General features: G+C 55.7%; 1 protein-coding gene across 2 annotated transcripts in view; it reads right to left on the reverse strand.

The window, feature by feature from the left end:
- The window catches only part of SMOC2 (SPARC related modular calcium binding 2), a 148575-nt gene that overhangs the window by 79297 nt on the left and 52617 nt on the right, over nucleotides 1-16661 (reverse strand). For both annotated transcript variants that reach the window (XM_032338451.1, XM_032338452.1), the window contains exons 4-5: nucleotides 15723-15822; nucleotides 1698-1745 (exon numbers count right to left, since the gene is read on the reverse strand). In XM_032338451.1, the coding sequence (XP_032194342.1) occupies nucleotides 1698-1745; nucleotides 15723-15822 (148 nt within the window). The remainder of the gene's footprint in view (nucleotides 1-1697; nucleotides 1746-15722; nucleotides 15823-16661) is intronic.

Below are 16661 nucleotides of genomic sequence, written 5' to 3' on the forward strand. Positions count from 1 at the left end.
GCCACGAGTCTGCTCCCAAAGTCACTGGGTCCAAGCCAGCCTAGAAAGTCGGCCCAGCTCACTCATGGCGGCGAGGCTCAGGGCACGGCAGGAAGGATGAGGCCCCGTCACCCCCCATGTCCGGCACCAGGGGCCCCCGCGTCTCCTGGCCCAGGCCCTACCCCCCCATCAGCACGACCGCCCTCCACCCCCATCGACGCTCAGGCCCGTGTGGAGTTCTGTCCCAGCACAACGAACATACCAGCACCTACTGAACTCGGACCCAAGAAAATGAAACAGAACTGGGAGAGCCGTGTGCGTTCTGTTTTCCCCACTGGAGTTAGCAAAGGCCTCATTTTTATCCATAACCCAGCTGCGTGGCTTAATGTCAGGCATTTTCTCTCTTGGGTTCATGTCTGTATATCAAGAGCCTTCAGTAGAAGGAATGTGTTCCGGCCTTAAATTAATTTCTGTGCCCACATACCCGTTCCCTAGGGATGTCCGTTTGACCTCTAGAGCGGTTCTGCAGTGCACGGCAAGGCCCACCGCGTCGGAAGGAGTTTCCTTCTGTCCCCGCTGCCCCCAGGCTCTGACTGAGGTGAGCGATCATGAATGTGGCCCCTTCCTCCCTCTACAAAATACCGACAGGCCTGCCCTGGGGCCGCGCAGACCCGAGTCCCTGCTGGTCACTGAACATTTTTTCCGGACGTAAACCTGCTGCCGCTGTCTTTCCCCTAGAAAATGGGCTACTTTCCCCAATTATACGGTTGTTCTGTCCTACGTCATGCCATCCCCCCGTCCACACACTCCACGCCCACCCACCACCCCCTTTCACGGGGCTGCTCCGCGCACACCCCCACGGAGCCCCCTTGCACACCGTCCTACGGCTGATGTGCCTGTCCCCTGTGTTTATCTTCAAGACTTTAGGGACGCCACCATCTTCCCAGGGCAGGGACGATGCCCGCCACAGCCTCAGTGCCGGCTTCTGGGAATGGACTTGAATGAAACCCAGGTCTACTTGGCTTTACACCACTTTCCTCTATTACTGGGTCATACACTATAACCTACATCAGAAAAAAAAAATGCCTAAAATTTTGGCTCTAAAAAATTTTTATTTTCTCTTGAAAACAACTTCTGACTTTAAAAGTTGATATAAAGGAAGAAAAACACATCCCTGGGTCTACAGGACGATGGCTCTGTGAAGGGCACAGAGAATATTTGGGATTCGTGAATGGTCATGGCGGATGCGCCGTGGCCTGTGTGAGATGAACCAGGAGCCATGGAGGGGTTCCAACAGCACACGGCCCGCTGCTCTGCCCGGTTCTTGTTGTCCCCAGTCCCCGAGGGCATGACTGTCACAGGTGGAAAGCATACCCCTCTTTCTGATGGGCCACAGTGACCGCTCAAACTCCACAACCACATGTGGAACCCAACACCAAACTAGAGCCCTCCCACAGGGACAGACCCCTGTGGCACCTGCCCACACCGGGGTCCCAGCAAAGCCACGCCTGGGAGGCCCTCACGTGGGCAGCGTGGGCTATACGCCAGCCCCGCAGGTCCCTGCCCCTCTAAATGGACCCACACACGGGTGTTGAATGAGGAAGTAATCAAGTGCTCAGCTCTCCTTATCACACAGTCCACATTACAATCTCAACAAGGCGTTGACTGAATCAGCTGCTGCATATTATCATCATAGAAATTTATTCTAAGATAGTTACCTGTCTTTCCTGTGCCTTCCCGTTGGGGCACCTTTTCATTTATGGAACCTAAAAGGGGACAGCAAGGAATAAATTATTTTTGGCTCCCAAGTGGTCATCGACAGTTGTTACGCAAATATTGGGTCCCACTTTGAGCAGCTCACAGTGCTTGTCGCTTCCTCGTCAAACGACACACGCCATCATGTATGCTGAGGTGACAGCGTCGTCTGCAGTCACAGGCCCTCGACTAGCAAACCAAAGACGAGTTCCGACGTCTGCTGCTGACTCCTTAGTTGGCCACGCACGTGAGGACATGCGTTCCCGTATGCAATAAACAGATCACCGTTCCCTCACTGGGAAATGCCCTAATCCCCTTAACATGCATTTGGCCGTGTTGACGCAGCAAAGCACATTAGATTTAAAAAGGAAACATTTTTTTTTTAAATAAAAAGTTATGCAACCAGGGGACCTGGGTGGCTCCGTGGGTTCAGCCTCTGCCTTCGGCTCAGGTCGTGATCTCAGGGTCCTGGGATCGAGCCCCGCATCGGGCTCTCTGCTCAGCAGGGAGCCTGCTTCCTCCTCTCTCTCTCTGCCTCCCTGACTACTTGTGATCTCTGTCTGTCAAATAAATAAATAAAATATATTTTTTTAAAAAGTTGTGCAACCAAAGATCAAGAAAACCCTGCTTCCAGCTGGATTTCATTCTATACAAAAGAATACTGAGGAACTTTTTGCGGAAGAGTGCTGTGGAAATGCCAAGGCTGTGGGTAATTCACGAGAGCATGTCTACACTTATGTCACCCAAGAGGTCTGCCCTACACCCGTGAGGTGTGGCTCTCTCTTCCCCAGGAGCTCAAAATGGCAACCAGCACTGGCTCCCTCGCCATTACTGCACTGCTCGAAGGACTGAAAAAAGAAAATTCTGTTCTGAATGAATTTGGAGTTTACCTGCTAATTACGCTCAGAACCATCCATGCAGGGTTCATTAAGAATCACCACCGTCTCCTGCTGGGGTGCACACCTTAGTGAAAACACCTCACCACACAGAACATGAAACCCACTGACTTGTCTTATAATTTGAAAGTGATGTTGAGATACAAACCAACATTCATGCTGAAGATGTAGACTTGGTGACATTTAAGAAGGTTTACCCTGTGTCTTGGGTTGTAACAGTAATATAGGAGGGAAGGTACCAGCAGTTCATCTAGGGGAAGGTCTCACCGCCCAGAGAAGTTAACACACCCCTGCGGAAACCATTCATTCTCTCGAACACAGGCGGAAATCACTTGAAGGCGGTGGGTTCTCACACCCTCTCCCAAAAGGTCAGCGGGTTTACCTCAAGAACAAAACGCACACACAATAGACCTTTTTCCAGCAGCACGTCCGCTCTGGCCACACTCTTGTGGGGTCAGCTCCCAGCTCGGGAGGAGACATACCTACTCCTCCTGCTGCGGCAGGTCTAAGAGCAGCCAAATGCCGCACATCTGCAAGGGTCAATCCTCCAGCAGATGCGAGCACTGTGGTGTGCCCAGTCCTCGGGCAGCAACAAGGGGCTCACCTCCCGGCTGCAGCTCCTGCCCCCGGAGAACAGTCCACAGCCTCCAGGCTTCAAAACACACGGCTCTACCTCTGCTAAGAACTCTCTGGGATAGAAAGGGGGCCCCAGCGTGCGGCCTTCTCTTAAACCTTTTGGGGCCCTGCTCTGCTCACTTCTTCCTTTGAGCCTCTCTCCACAAATCCAGATTGCTTTTTTTGTTTTTTACTTTTATTTTTACAGTGTTCCAAGAATCATTGCTTATTTTCCACACCCAGTGCTCCACGACAACTCGTGCCCTCCTTGGTAGCCACCACCAGGCTCACCCGACACCCCACCCCCTCCCCTCCAAAACCCTCAGTTTGTTTCTCAGAGTCCAGAGTCTCTCATGGTTTGTCTCCCCTCCCGATTTCCCCCAACTCCCTTCTCCTCTCCGTGTTATTCCTTATGCTCCACAAGTAAGTGAAACCATATGATAATTGACTGTCTCTGCTTGACTTATTTCACTCAGCATCATCTCCTCCAGTCCCGTCCATGTTGCTACAAAAGTTGGGTATTCGTCCTTTCTGATGGAGGCATCATACTCCATAGTGTATATGGACCACATCTTCCTTATCCACTCGTCCGTTGAAGGGCATCTTGGTTCTTTCCACAGTTTGGCGACCGTGACCATTGCTGCTATGAACATTGGGGTGCAGATGGCCCTTCTTTTCATGACATCTGTATCTTTGGGGTAAATACCCAGTAGTGCAACTGCAGGGTCCTAGGGAAGCTCTATTTTTAATTTCTTGAGGAATCTCCACACTGTTCTCCAAAGAGGCTGCACCAACTTGCATTCCCACCAACAGTGGAAGAGGGTTCCCCTTTCTCCACATTCTCTCCAACACATGTTGTTTCCTGTCTTGTTGATTGTGGCCATTCTGACTGGTGTAAGGTGATATCTCAATGTGGTTTTGATTTGAATCTCCCTGATGGCTAGTGATGATGAACACTTTTTCATGTGTCTGATAGCCATTTGTATGTCTTCATATCTTCTGCCCATTTTTTGATATGATTGTCTGTTTTGTGTGTGTTGAGATTGAGGAGTTCTTTATAGATCCTGGATATCAACCTTTTGTCTGTACTGTCATTTGCAAATTTCTTCTCCCATTCCATAGATTGCCTCTTTGTTTTCTTGACTGTTTCCTTTGCTGTGCAGAAGCTTTTGATCTTGATGAAGTCCCCAAAGTTCATTTTCACTTTTGTTTCCTTTGCCTTTGAAGACATATCTTGAAAGAAGTTGCTGTGGCCGATGTCAAACAGGTTACTATGTTCTCCTCTAGGATTCTGATGGATTCCTGCCTCACACTGATGTCTTTTATCCATTTCGAGTTTATCTTTGTGTACGGTGTAAGAAAATGGTCCAGTTTCATTCTTCTAGATATAGCTGTCCAATCTCCTCAGCACAAATCCAGATTTCTTAAAGAGCTTAACCATCTTTAGTCATCAGCTCTAATGTTATCATGTGTTTCTGCAATGAGTCAAAAAATGTGTTCTATTTTGGACTGGAAATGATAATATTTCAGCAATATTTCTGAACATGACTACTCAGGTTTTAGCATTCTGAGCTAACTGTAAATACCCTATGTAGTCATCCGATGCTCCTCACAAAAGAACCTCTCCACTGGATTAAGGCAGCATTGTGTGATCTAGGGGCTGAGGACCAGAAGCTGCAGATTCGGGGTGAAGAGGCTGAGCCCCAGGGGACCTTGGAACGGGCTCCCTGCCCCCTCAGGCGCACTTTCTCCCAGACCAACCAGCCCCGAGCTTGCTCACCAGCCCCCGAAGTTCGCTTGGTGTTTACTCAAACCAGGCCACACAAATGATTCCATCTTGTTCTTAAAGTACGGAGTGATCTTAAAGCAGAGTCAAGCGTCCTTGGTAACCTGCTCCCGGAGCAGATCCCGGGGTGCTGTTTACTTCGTCTTCCAACTGCCTCCGGACAAAAAGCCTCCCCCAAACCCCACATCCTTCCCAGCAACGTTGTCCCCAAGGATGTGGAAGAAAGCTGCACGTTACCCTCCAGGCAGCAGCACTGCATGCTGACTAGGATCCATGAACCCCAACCAGAAATCAGCTCTCCCTCTTTCCTTACGGTTTCTGGCGATAAGGATGTGCTGAAGAATTCTCAGCAATTGGAATGAGAATTGGTAGAAAAACGGGTGAGATTGCAGGACTCGGGTGCAGAAAAGGCTTCAAAACGGGGGCCTGAGGGACAGTGAACACCTTCATAAGCTGCGGGATGGCCAGCTGCACCTTAGAGACCTGATCCCTGCTCACAGACATAAACACTGCCCCTCGGATTCATCTCTCAAAGGGCACAGCTCAAGTCCCTCCACGGGTGAGCGCTCATCCCATGTAAATGCTACTTTAAAGGACATGACTTTTTTAGCAATTACGGTATGCGTGACCAGTGGAGGAAACCACAAAAATACAACGTGGAGAGAAGAACACCTATGATTTAAGGGGGAGGTCATGTGAGTTGTGGCTCTGAGCACCTGGTTCAGATCCAGCTACAGTCTGGAATCCCACTATGTTGCCAGAAGGGCGCCCAACGGAGGGTGCCAGGTTCCGCTGCGAGTCCGTGGTCTCAGCAAGCTCCTTCCCCAGCCTCAGACACCACAAAGGAGGACAGTCTCCAGTGTGCGCAGCCGCGGCAGAAGGGAGAGGGTTCATGAGGCCCAGGCAGGGGAGCACAGATCCAGCAGGCCAAATGGCCAGCTCCGTCAGGGCCCAGTTCAACAAGCCACCATGATTTATCTCTCTGGAAATCGCACGTTCAAGTAGAGACTTACAGCATCACATGGCTTTGTTTCAGAAAAAAAGAGACAGAATTGGGGGTGGAGAGAAAAGGAACAGAAAGAAGAGTGGGCTCCATTCCTCCTGAATTTTCTGGACACGCGTCTCGTTGCCGTGGCTCTGAGTAACCCAGTGGGCCTTGTGCTCTCTGAAAGCCATCTCCCTGTCCCTTCCAGGCCCCTCCTCCCACCACAGGACAAACCAGCGGGCTTTCCTCAGGTGCTGGCTGGTGGTGTCTGCCCCTCATTCCGTGCTCAGAACAGTCTGTGGTGCCATGAACGATCCCGCAAACAGCTCATGGCCGCACGGTGCAGGGGGGTCGCAGAACCAGGACCAGAGCATGAACTCACCACCCACAGCTCTGTGACCCTCAGCAGGCAGCTGCACCTGCTCCAACCTCCCTTCCCTCATCTGCAAAATGGGCCGTGTCGGGAGCGTCTGCAGGCTGATGAGGAGGACGGCAGAGAGCCCGGTGGCATGAGGCTCACCATGATCGTTCAGCTGAAACAATCAGGTGCCCCGAGGTCTGTGGCACAGTCCGCCATGGCCTCTGTCTGCACGTAGGAGCATTTCACAGGCAGAGGTGGTGAAAAGGTCCACACCTGACAGACAGCAAAACCGTCCGCACTCAGAGCAAGCAGGCAGGCAGGGCACCTACGAGCCTGGGGGACGTCGGCATCTCTCCGTGATCACGCTCGTGGGTTCCTTCAACACATGCTCAGTGCGTGCGGCCAACACACGATGCAAGAGAGACAGCGCTGAATAGTTTCATGTGCTTTGGGGAGATGAGCTTGAGCTGGAACTCACTGAAGCAACGGGCGCAGCAGCTGTGAGCACACTCTGCGCGCGGTTCCGACGGCGCCGGCCGCCGTCCTGCACACTCTACGCGGTTCCGACGGCGCCGGCCGCCGTCCTGCACACTCTGCGCGGTTCCGACGGCGCCGGCCGCTGTCCTCAGTTCCCCCATCCATCATGTCATTTAACGCCGACAACAACCCCATGAAGTAGGTACCAGCATTATGGCCACTACACGGCCGGGAAGACTGAGATCTGGGCAGGTGCCTAACTGGCCCAGGTCACTTAGCCAGTAAGTGGCAGGGCCAGGATCCCTGTCTGCTCTGTTTGCCCTTGGGGAGCTGAGCAGACAGGCAGGCCCCAGAAGCAGATGGAGGGGCCAACAGACCCCCCTGGGGGAGAGCAGTGTGGGTCGGGAGCAAGGCCAGCAGCACCCTGGGGCACGCGTGCGTGCCGGGCACCCGCTTGTCCCCTTGTTGTGTGCAAACCTCTGCTTGCGAGGACACGGCTCCCCATGTGGGGACTGTCTGAGCAGCCTGGCCCCTGCAGAGTCTGGTGTGGGGCAGACCCTGCCTCAGAGTCAGGGAGCCTGAGAGTGACCCGTGGAGGTGGACAGCACCTCAGCCAGCTCCAACAGGCCCCTGATCTCAGGCCTGCTGACCCCTCGGCAGCCAACAGGCCCAGCGGTAGAGAGCCAGGGCAGAGAGACAGAGAGTGAGACGCGTGGGTGTCAAGCCCGGGATGGAAACCAACGCCGACGTCCAAGCGCTTGGAAACCAGCCAACCCCATAACGCTCTTTGGTCCAGGGCCAGCCCTACAAAGGGCTCCGGACACAGTCACGTGCTTGAGCCAATGTGCACAATGGCAGTTGCCGGCACCTGATTTTTTTTTTAAAGATTTTATTTATTATTTATTTGACAGACAGAGATCACAAGTAGGCAGAGAGGCAGACAGAGAGAGAGGGAGAAAGCAGGCTCCCCACCGAGCAGAGAGCCTGATGCGGGGCTCGATCCCAGGACACTGAGACCATGACGTGAGCCAAAGGCAGAGGCTTTAACCCACTGAGCCACCCAGGCACCCACCTGTACCCAATTTTTAACCAATCACTACAGCCCAGCTCCTGCCTGGTTACCTCCCGGGGACCTCACGACACCCAACCCCGTGAATACCAGTGTCAAAGCTTAGAAACGCCCAGTCCAGAGAACATCATGACTTTCCGTGAATCATTCCATGACTGTGTCCAACATGGTGGGCCCCTGCCCTCCCCCACGGGACCCGACCCAGGAACGATGTGGCTCTATTCTTTCACTCCCTGAGACCCGTGCCCGTGTCCAGCTGGCCCCATCGGTTTCCCTAGGGTGACACAGCAGCTGGCCCTCAGGGCAGTGGCTCCTCTGGTTCAAGACCAGAGGACTGGTCTTGCTTCCAGGACTGTGATGCTTCCAGGGTATCCAGTAGATGGTGCAGGAGCAGCTCTGGCGAACCCCCAATCTTCCCTGTACGTAAGGCTACATATCATACACCCATCACACACAGACTCTGACAGCAGCAAGTAACACCTCACACTAGCCGAGCAGTCATGACCTTAACGGGCCACAGATTTCTCTTGAGTGTCTGACAAATCCTGGCTTTACAGGAATCGCTGGGAGGGGCGCCTGGAGGGCTCCGCTGGTGGAGCGTCCGACTCTTGATTCAGCTCAGGTCATGATCTCAGGGCTGTGAAATGGAGCCCCGTGTCGGGCCCTGCGCTGGGCATCTCCTTCTGCCTCTCTGCCCCGCCGACTCTCGTGTGCGTGTGTGCGTGTGTGTGTGTGTGTGCGCGCACGCGCTCGTGTGTGTGTGTGTGTGTGTGGCCGCACGCGCACCCTCTCTCTGTCTCCCTCTAAAAACAGTTCCACAGTCTGGAAAGTGTATCAGAAGTTTAACAAGCGCTGTATTGGCTCGATCAGATTACTGTTTCATCTCATCAGGGTTGTGAAATGAGTTTCCTGGATACCTCGATGACGGTCACAGCGGTTCTGGATGACTTGCATTTCTCTCCAGAGCCCATCGCAGTGAGTGACGTCTGCACTGCCTCCCGGCAGCCACAGAAACCCCACTCTGGGTCTTGCCCCAACGACCCACAGGCTCTGTCCTCAGACCTAAAGCTCTCTGTTCTTACTCCCTTGCCCGTATGCACCGAAATGTCTTCCTTTACTCTCATTTTTCAGGAAGAGAATTATTAAGGTGAAAAAAAAAGCCATTTTGAGAGAAAAAGGGGGCTCCTTCTGATCAGTAACCTTTCTGCTTCACACAAAGCAACCCTGAATTTGCATTTCAAGCATTTGTACAAAGAAATACTCCAGAGACTCGAGAAGCCAGCTGCGGCTGTGCTGTTGACGTCAGGATTTGGAAATCCAGTTGTTCCAGAAGTTTCTTTCAAATTCCTCAGCTGTGCAGGTTGGTCACTGAGCACCAGGGAAATTCATGAGTGAAAAATGAAAAAAAAAGTTAGCTTCTCTCTACCAAGGGAACATTTTCAGAAATGACTAGGATTTTCATAGAAATGTGAGGTGCCCCCATCAGGGGGAGGCCAAAGCTACAGGCATTGGGGAGATGCAGGACACATACGGGCAGCGTACTGAGAGGCCTCCGACCTAACCCCAAGGCTGCTCTCCTGCACGCCTGGACATTCGAGACCCAGCAGGGAAACCACTCAGATGAGTGATCGGGAAAGGGCCGGTGATGTGCTCATCCCTCTCGGCAGACAAGCGATGCCTCCAATAACTGACCCCAATGAGAGATGACACTGGGCATGATAGAACGGGCCATGAAACGCGTGGGGCCGAGAGCCGGCTTTCTGTCCTGCCCCACGAAGGCACGGGGACTCGGGGAGTGGGGATGTCGGGTTGGACAGGACCCCCCGCCTGCTCGGGACAACTCTCCCCACCGCCGACCCTGGTTTGGGGGGGGACGGGCGCTCCCAGGCGGGCCTCAGCCACGGGTGCGGATGTCTCCCCTCTCCTGCTCTGTGGCCCCAGACCTACAGCGGACGTCGGACACAAACTCCCGGCTGAGCCACACACAAAGGTTCCGGGGATGTCGTGACACGGAGAGTTCTTGCAGGCAGGTTCAGCTCACGTGTCTCATGCCTCTTTGTGCCTGTGCCAGGAATAAGCTCTTGGCCACGGTGCACAGTTGCAGAAGGGCGGGGAGAGCCTGGAGCGAGTCCCAAGTCATAGCGGAGGGACAAGCTACAAACCCTCCCTTGGAGAAGAGCCCTTTGTTTCTGAGTTCTACTCTGCCTCCGGTAACGTCAGTCTTCAAGTCTTCAGAAGAAGAAAAAGTTCTTGCAGAATAAATATGAATCAGCGACGTCCAGATGGAGGCATGTTGACCCGGCCCCCCACCAGCGCAGGGGGTGTGGGAACGGCTCAGGCCCCAGCAGCACAGGGGGTGCGGGAACAGCTCAGGCCCCAGCAGCACAGGGGGTGCAGGAACGGCTCAGGCCCCACCAGCACAGGGGGTGTGGGAACGGCTCAGGCCCCAGCAGCACAGGGGTGTGGGAACGGCTCGGGGCCCCCAGCAGCACAGGGGGTGCGGGAACGGCTCGGGGCCCCCAGCAGCACAGGGGGTGCGGGAACGGCTCAGGCCCCCAGCAGCACAGGGGGTGCGGGAACGGCTCAGGCCCCCAGCAGCACAGGGGGTGCGGGAACGGCTCGGGGCCCCCAGCAGCACAGGGGGTGCGGGAACGGCTCGGGGCCCCCAGCAGCACAGGGGTGCGGGAACGGCTCGGGGCCCCCAGCAGCACAGGGGGTGCGGGAACGGCTCGAGGCCCCCAGCAGCACAGGGGTGCGGGAACGGCTCGAGGCCCCCAGCAGCACAGGGGGTGCGGGAACGGCTCGGGGCCCCCAGCAGCACAGGGGGTGCGGGAACGGCTCAGGCCCCCAGCAGCACAGGGGGTGCGGGAACGGCTCGGGGACACTCCCGTCATTTCCTATATCCCCTGAGCATCCCCCATGCAGAGACCCTGAGCGTAAAGCCATCTCCTGACCCAGGGATTAAATCCACAGAGCTTGGTGAGCAAAGAAATCTCCAAACCATGAGCAAGAAACACGACAGGGCAACGTCTGGGACGCAGCTGGCGGCGGCTCAAAGAGCAGCATTTCGGACCTGAATGCTTCTCAAGGCGATGTGCCGCCTGCCCCCGCGCGCCCTCCCCTGGAAGGCTGGGAGCTCCCACCAGCCTCCGCGCTCACCTTCTCACCTTCTGCACCGGCCTCAGGACCCGCAGGCAGCGGGGGAGCGAGGAGCCCCGGCTGAGAACAAGTGGTGAGTACCAGACCCCCGAGCCCCTTCTTGCGGCAGCGCGTCCCCCCCAGAACGGTGGTCGCCTGTCCACCCTCACGCAGCAAGCCGACTCGCCCCCCGGGACACGCGTGTCTGCAGTGCCCTGAACAGACCGTGCGCGCCTTGCCTGGCAGGGGCTCAGCCATAAATGAATCAGCAGCGCACGACGAGTGGATTCCTTGTGGGGGGCGGGTCACGTTGGATGCCCTCCGGGAGTTTCCAGGCGAACGCGTCACGTACGCTCTGGTCGACTAACGCAGCATCTTAGGACTCGTTAGGGGGTCGCCACGCTCAGTGGTTCAGTCGTCAGGAAGCACGTGTCCACGGGGTGTCGTGGGCCAGGATCTGCCACCCCAAACCCGCCCCTCCACCGAAGCCTCTGCCTCTCCCCGCCTGAGCGCCACTGAGTCCGTGGCCACGGCTGGAAGGACACGGCGCGAGACTCACTAGCTATGGAAATCGGAGCAGAGCGCTGACCCCAGCGACCATCCTGGCTTCATGCGGATAAAGCCCGTGGCAGGTTTCCAGAAGCAGTGGGGAGCCGATGGGCAGGGTGGGGGCAGGCGCAGCGCCTGTCCTCCAAGTGCCTTGCCGGGGCCTGGACAAAACCTCCACCTACTCGTCTCCAGGTCTCACGCCTGGAGTTACGCATTTTCCAAGTAAGTTCATGGCTCGTGAATTTGCATTTTTGGATTTGGCTGAAAATGTGGGCTATGGAGACAAAAGCTAAGAGTTTTAAGTCGTAGCTCTGTCTCAAGCAAAGAGGCCTTGGGTGGAGTCCCCATCTGTAAACTAGAAGGAACTAGAAGGTAATACCACTTCCTGTCCGGGCTGCCGTGATGCCCGACACCTGGTGGGTCCCCTTAGACACCGGCAGCAGCCGCTGCACTGACACAGCCACCGAGCCGCCGCCTCCGCTTCTGCAGACCGTCGAGGACGGCAGCCGGGCATCCGCAACCCGTCCCTTCTGCGTCTCTCACCCATCCCTCCCTCCAGCCCCGGTGCGGCCTCACTTCCCCGCCCTCCCCCACCCATGCCCTGAGGTTGAGGGTTCAAGTCCCTGTGCTATTTCTTCCAATGACCTCTGCAGTTTTCACTTTTTCTCTTTAAAGCTGTGGACTTCTGCCTTCCTGCCACCGACATGCCTGCACAGCCTGACCATCTGTCGTCGAAGATCCAGAGAAGCACTTCCCGGGCACGCAGAGTCAACACGTCCCCCCTCTCCGGTCAAAATCCTCTGCCCCTGGAACGGCCATCTGATCCTACCACAAGCCCCTCCTCATGCCTTTGTGGCTTTCTGCCCGGGGATGTTTCTCTAAGTGCAGGAGTTGAGTTTGATTTGTGTTTTGAATTTTAAGTGGACTCGTGTGTTCTGTGGCGCTTCCGCTTAGGACCACATTGGCACCGTGGGACCGAGCAAGCTGACCAAAACACATGGTCCATCCAGTTGGACACTGTGGCCGTCCATCTGTTCCCCAGATCTGGTTGTTGCCACAAACGGGGGTCTGGACGCTCTGCGCGTGTCTCTGGCTGCAAACTAGAGTGAGCGTTCCTGGAGCCACACCACACCCCATTACCCCATGTTGGAGGCCAGCGGGTTCTGCTGGTGCAGTGGGGGAGGGTCCGTGCACCCATGTCCCTATCAACACATCACGGATCACTTTTTCTTTGCTGTTAATTGGGAGGGGCAGGAGGTGTGGAAGGGACTCTCATGGCAATGTTAATTGGCATTTCTCTGGTACTAGTGAGCCTACGCACTTCCTCCTATGTTCGCGGGTCATTAGGGTTTCCTCCTTTATAAAACGCTGTGTCTCTTCAGGACTTTTGACCATTTTTCTGCTCAAGTGTCTCATCTCATTCTCCTTATCAATTAATAGGAATTTGGTCTTTTGCATTAATGGCTTAAGATTATATAATTATGGAATGAAGGACTGTTCCCCCTTTTAAAGGGTCTTCTGGGAGAAGCGAGCTGGTGGAGGACTTGGGGGCAGGAGGTCCTCTCCCTGTTCTGACACCTCAGTAACATGAGCACGTCTGCTCCCTCCCCAAGCCTACCTCACCGTGCACTGGCCCAGGTTCGCAATAGACACAGGTGCCCGTTCTGAATGACGACTACCGTTGACGGCTGTATTTTAACTCTCTTGTCACAATTTCATGGCGGGTGTTTATAGGGTAAAGCTGGTGTGAACTCCAGGACGAAAGACAGCTGTTGAACAGGGAGCCTGATGCGATTTTAATAAACTGGGTGAAACCACGGCCACGGTTTACAGCGAGTGGATCGTGGGCACCAGCGGTAGAGGCGCGTGCCCGTCTACCAGGGAGGAAAGGACTATGTCCCCGGAGAACGGGTCCCTGGCTGGTTGCAGATGGAAACTGCGGTCCCCTGCAGTGGTGTCCCCACAAGGACCCCAGCAGGGACCTCCTACCCCCCGCTTTGCTGCATTACCCGTGAGGCTCTGTCAGCATCTGGGGAGAAGTCACAGTGCCTTATGCCGACGTCTGTCACAAGGAGATCATGCACGTGTCTGTGTCGTGTGTGTGGCACCGCGTGTGCGCGTGTGACCGAACATTGTGAGTCTCCGCACACGTCACGTGTGTGGGTGTGAGCACGACTGTCCCGAATCCCTACCTGGCCTCAGACTCTCACCGCAATTCCCCAAACCCTGCAGTTTCCAAGCACGGACACCTGCTTTCCCACACCCGCACTCCTGCAGAACAAAAGCACGACACAGCGTGGGGTCGGCAGACGTCTCCCAGGGCGCCTCAGAAGTTACAGAGGGCGCCGCAGGGTCCGCCGGTGTGAGGGGACGCAGCCCACGCAACCCCCGCCCCGGCCCAGCAGTGAGAACAGACGCTCACGCGGAGACAGGGAGTCTGAGAGCCGCGCGCCCCGCCTTCGCCGCTAGCCCGACCCGACCCACCGAGCCGGGCCCAGGCCCCACGCGAGAAACGCCGGACTCTCAAGCACACTGTTTCCCCAAACCCAACACATGGGCCAAAAAAATCCACACAGCCACTACGAAAACACAGCATCTCTATATAGTCTAATTATAATTACTGGTACCTGGTTGGGAACAGGATGTTAGCGGGTACTGCAGTGGTTTGATTCCAAAAACAAAGGACTATTTGGAGAATGTGAGAAATTCGGCCGATTTTGTACACATGGCTTCCCGATACAGATCTTTCAGACACAAGCTAATTCCTAACAGTATCACCAAAGTCACAGAGTTGGACATCCCCCCAGTTTTCTCCTTCACAAAATAAGCTCGGTGCCTCATGGAGTCGCACGCCTGGAAAGAAACCCGTGCGACGGCGTCTCCCAGAGTGAGGGCGCGGAGGGCGGCGGCAGCGCCGGTCACGTCCCGCGTCCTTCCCTTTGCTGCGTGAGGTCGTAGAGGAATTATCAGGCGCAAGCGTGAGCTCACTAAGAACATTTGTCAGCAATTTTTAGCTCTTGGACAACCAGGGAGTTTTAAAAAATAAATCTATTTTAATTCCACATGATGCGCACCCGCGGCTTTTAAGTGCCGACCAGTGACTGGAAATACGAGGTTCATGTTCCTGTTAACTACAGACGTCGTCATCCTGCAGCCGTCGTGAGTTCTGGCCTGCGCCCGGGCTCCCCGTGTAAGCGTCTGAATCATGAACAGAATTCCTCATTATAACATGTCTCACTTTTAAAAAGTGAGTCTAGGGCGCCTGGGTGGCTCAGTGGGTTAAGCCTCTGCCTTCAGCTCAGGTCATGATCTCAGGGTCCTGGGATCGAGCCCCGCATCGGGCTCTCTGCTCAGCCGGGAGCCTGCTTCCCTCTCTCTCTCTCCTCCTGCCTCTCTGCCTACTTGTGATCTTTGCCTGTCAAATAAATAAATAAAATCTTAAAAAAAAAAAAAAGTGAGTCTAAAAGTACATCCTAAAGGCAAACGCTTCGATGTTTTACGTGAAAACTCGGGAACACGCGTAGTGCTTCGTTTTCACTACGGCTGCTTCGACCGTGGACTCAAGTCCAATCTGGGAACCGGATGCAGAGATCACGAGTCCCTTCAGAGACGGTCAGATCGCTCCCCAGGCCGATCAATCACAACTCACGCTGTCACACTCTCTCCAGTGAAAACGACCAGGCCCATTTATATTATTTTTGGTAAAATACTAAAGAAAAATGGATTATTTCATAGGTTACACTCCTGGCCGTATTAAGCCTTTGGCTTAATAAAGAATGAGCCTCTTTTTCTTTGCAAACATATACATATAAAACCAGAACATTTTTCTTTTTTCCCCAAAAGAAACATGTGGCAGTTTCCACTGCTGACTACAGTCCTTGTAGTCATTCCTGAAAAACCCCGCATCCTGAATCAAAGAACCTACCAGAGCCAGAGCAGACCCCCCGCGGCAGAGCCGTCTTGAACAGCTCTCCCTGTTTGCGGCTTCGTCCCTGCCCCGTGACTCCCACAACCACCCCACAGGGTCCCCTGGGAACCACGTGCAGATCCGGCCACACCCAAAGAACTCGGCGGTGGTCAGTGGTTGGCGCGGGGTGCGCTCGCGGACCTACCCGGGCACCTGGGCGTCTTGTGGGCCACGGCCGTGCCGCTGACGGGCCTCCCGTTGGGCGTGACGCACCAGCAGTATCCGGTGTAGCTGTGACACTGCACCTGCGGGCCGACGGGACAGCGGTCAGCTCTGGCCGCGCGCATCTCCTGTCACCGCGTCCGCACACCCGGCGAAGGGCACGGCGGAACCGCGTCCCGCAACCCCGCAGCTGTGCGGCCACATCCAGGACGCCTGCCTGCCTGAGCTGCAGCAGCCGCTCATGTCTCCACGGGGAGCTGGGCCCCAGGGTGTCCAGGGACACTCTCAGCCTCTCCCTGCGGCACCGCAGCAGACGTCAGGAGAAGGGACAGTGTCCCTCCCCACCTCGGTCCGTGGCATCGCTCCTGCTCTGTCCCCACCCCGGGGTCTCCCGAGCATCTCTCCTGCCCCCACTCTCTGACCCAAGGCCTCGCCAGCGTCCCTCTGGCTCCCCAGGGTCTCCGGGGCATCCTGCGCACTACCCCTCCCCCATCTCCTCAGCCTCCCTCTTGCCCACCCCAGGGTCTCCCTGTCACCCCTGCCTCTCTCCCACCCCGGGGTCTCTCCGGCATCCCTCCTGCCCCCCGAGGTCTCCCCAGCATCCTTCCGGGGGGGGGTGTCTACTCTCTACTCTCAGAATCCTTCTGGGACTAGATCCTCAGCGAAGAGCTTGGTGCCCAGGCGCCGACCCCCCTCAAGGGGGCTGCGGGGCAGGACACAGTGACCCAGGTGGACAGCAAGGCCCCAACAGAGACCCCTGCCCCCCGGAAAGGCGTGAGCGACTTCACTCGCACAACTGGCCGTGGAAGTCAGCCCTGCCCTTCACTCGCTCCCGACCGGGGCAGCGACCTCTCCCACGGGAGCCCGCCCTCCTCCCACGGCCCGCCGCCCGCCGGCTGCCGACGCTGCGGAGAGCAGGTCA

This window comes from Mustela erminea, chromosome 4, assembly GCF_009829155.1.
Source record: "Mustela erminea isolate mMusErm1 chromosome 4, mMusErm1.Pri, whole genome shotgun sequence".
NCBI lineage: Eukaryota > Metazoa > Chordata > Mammalia > Carnivora > Mustelidae > Mustela > Mustela erminea.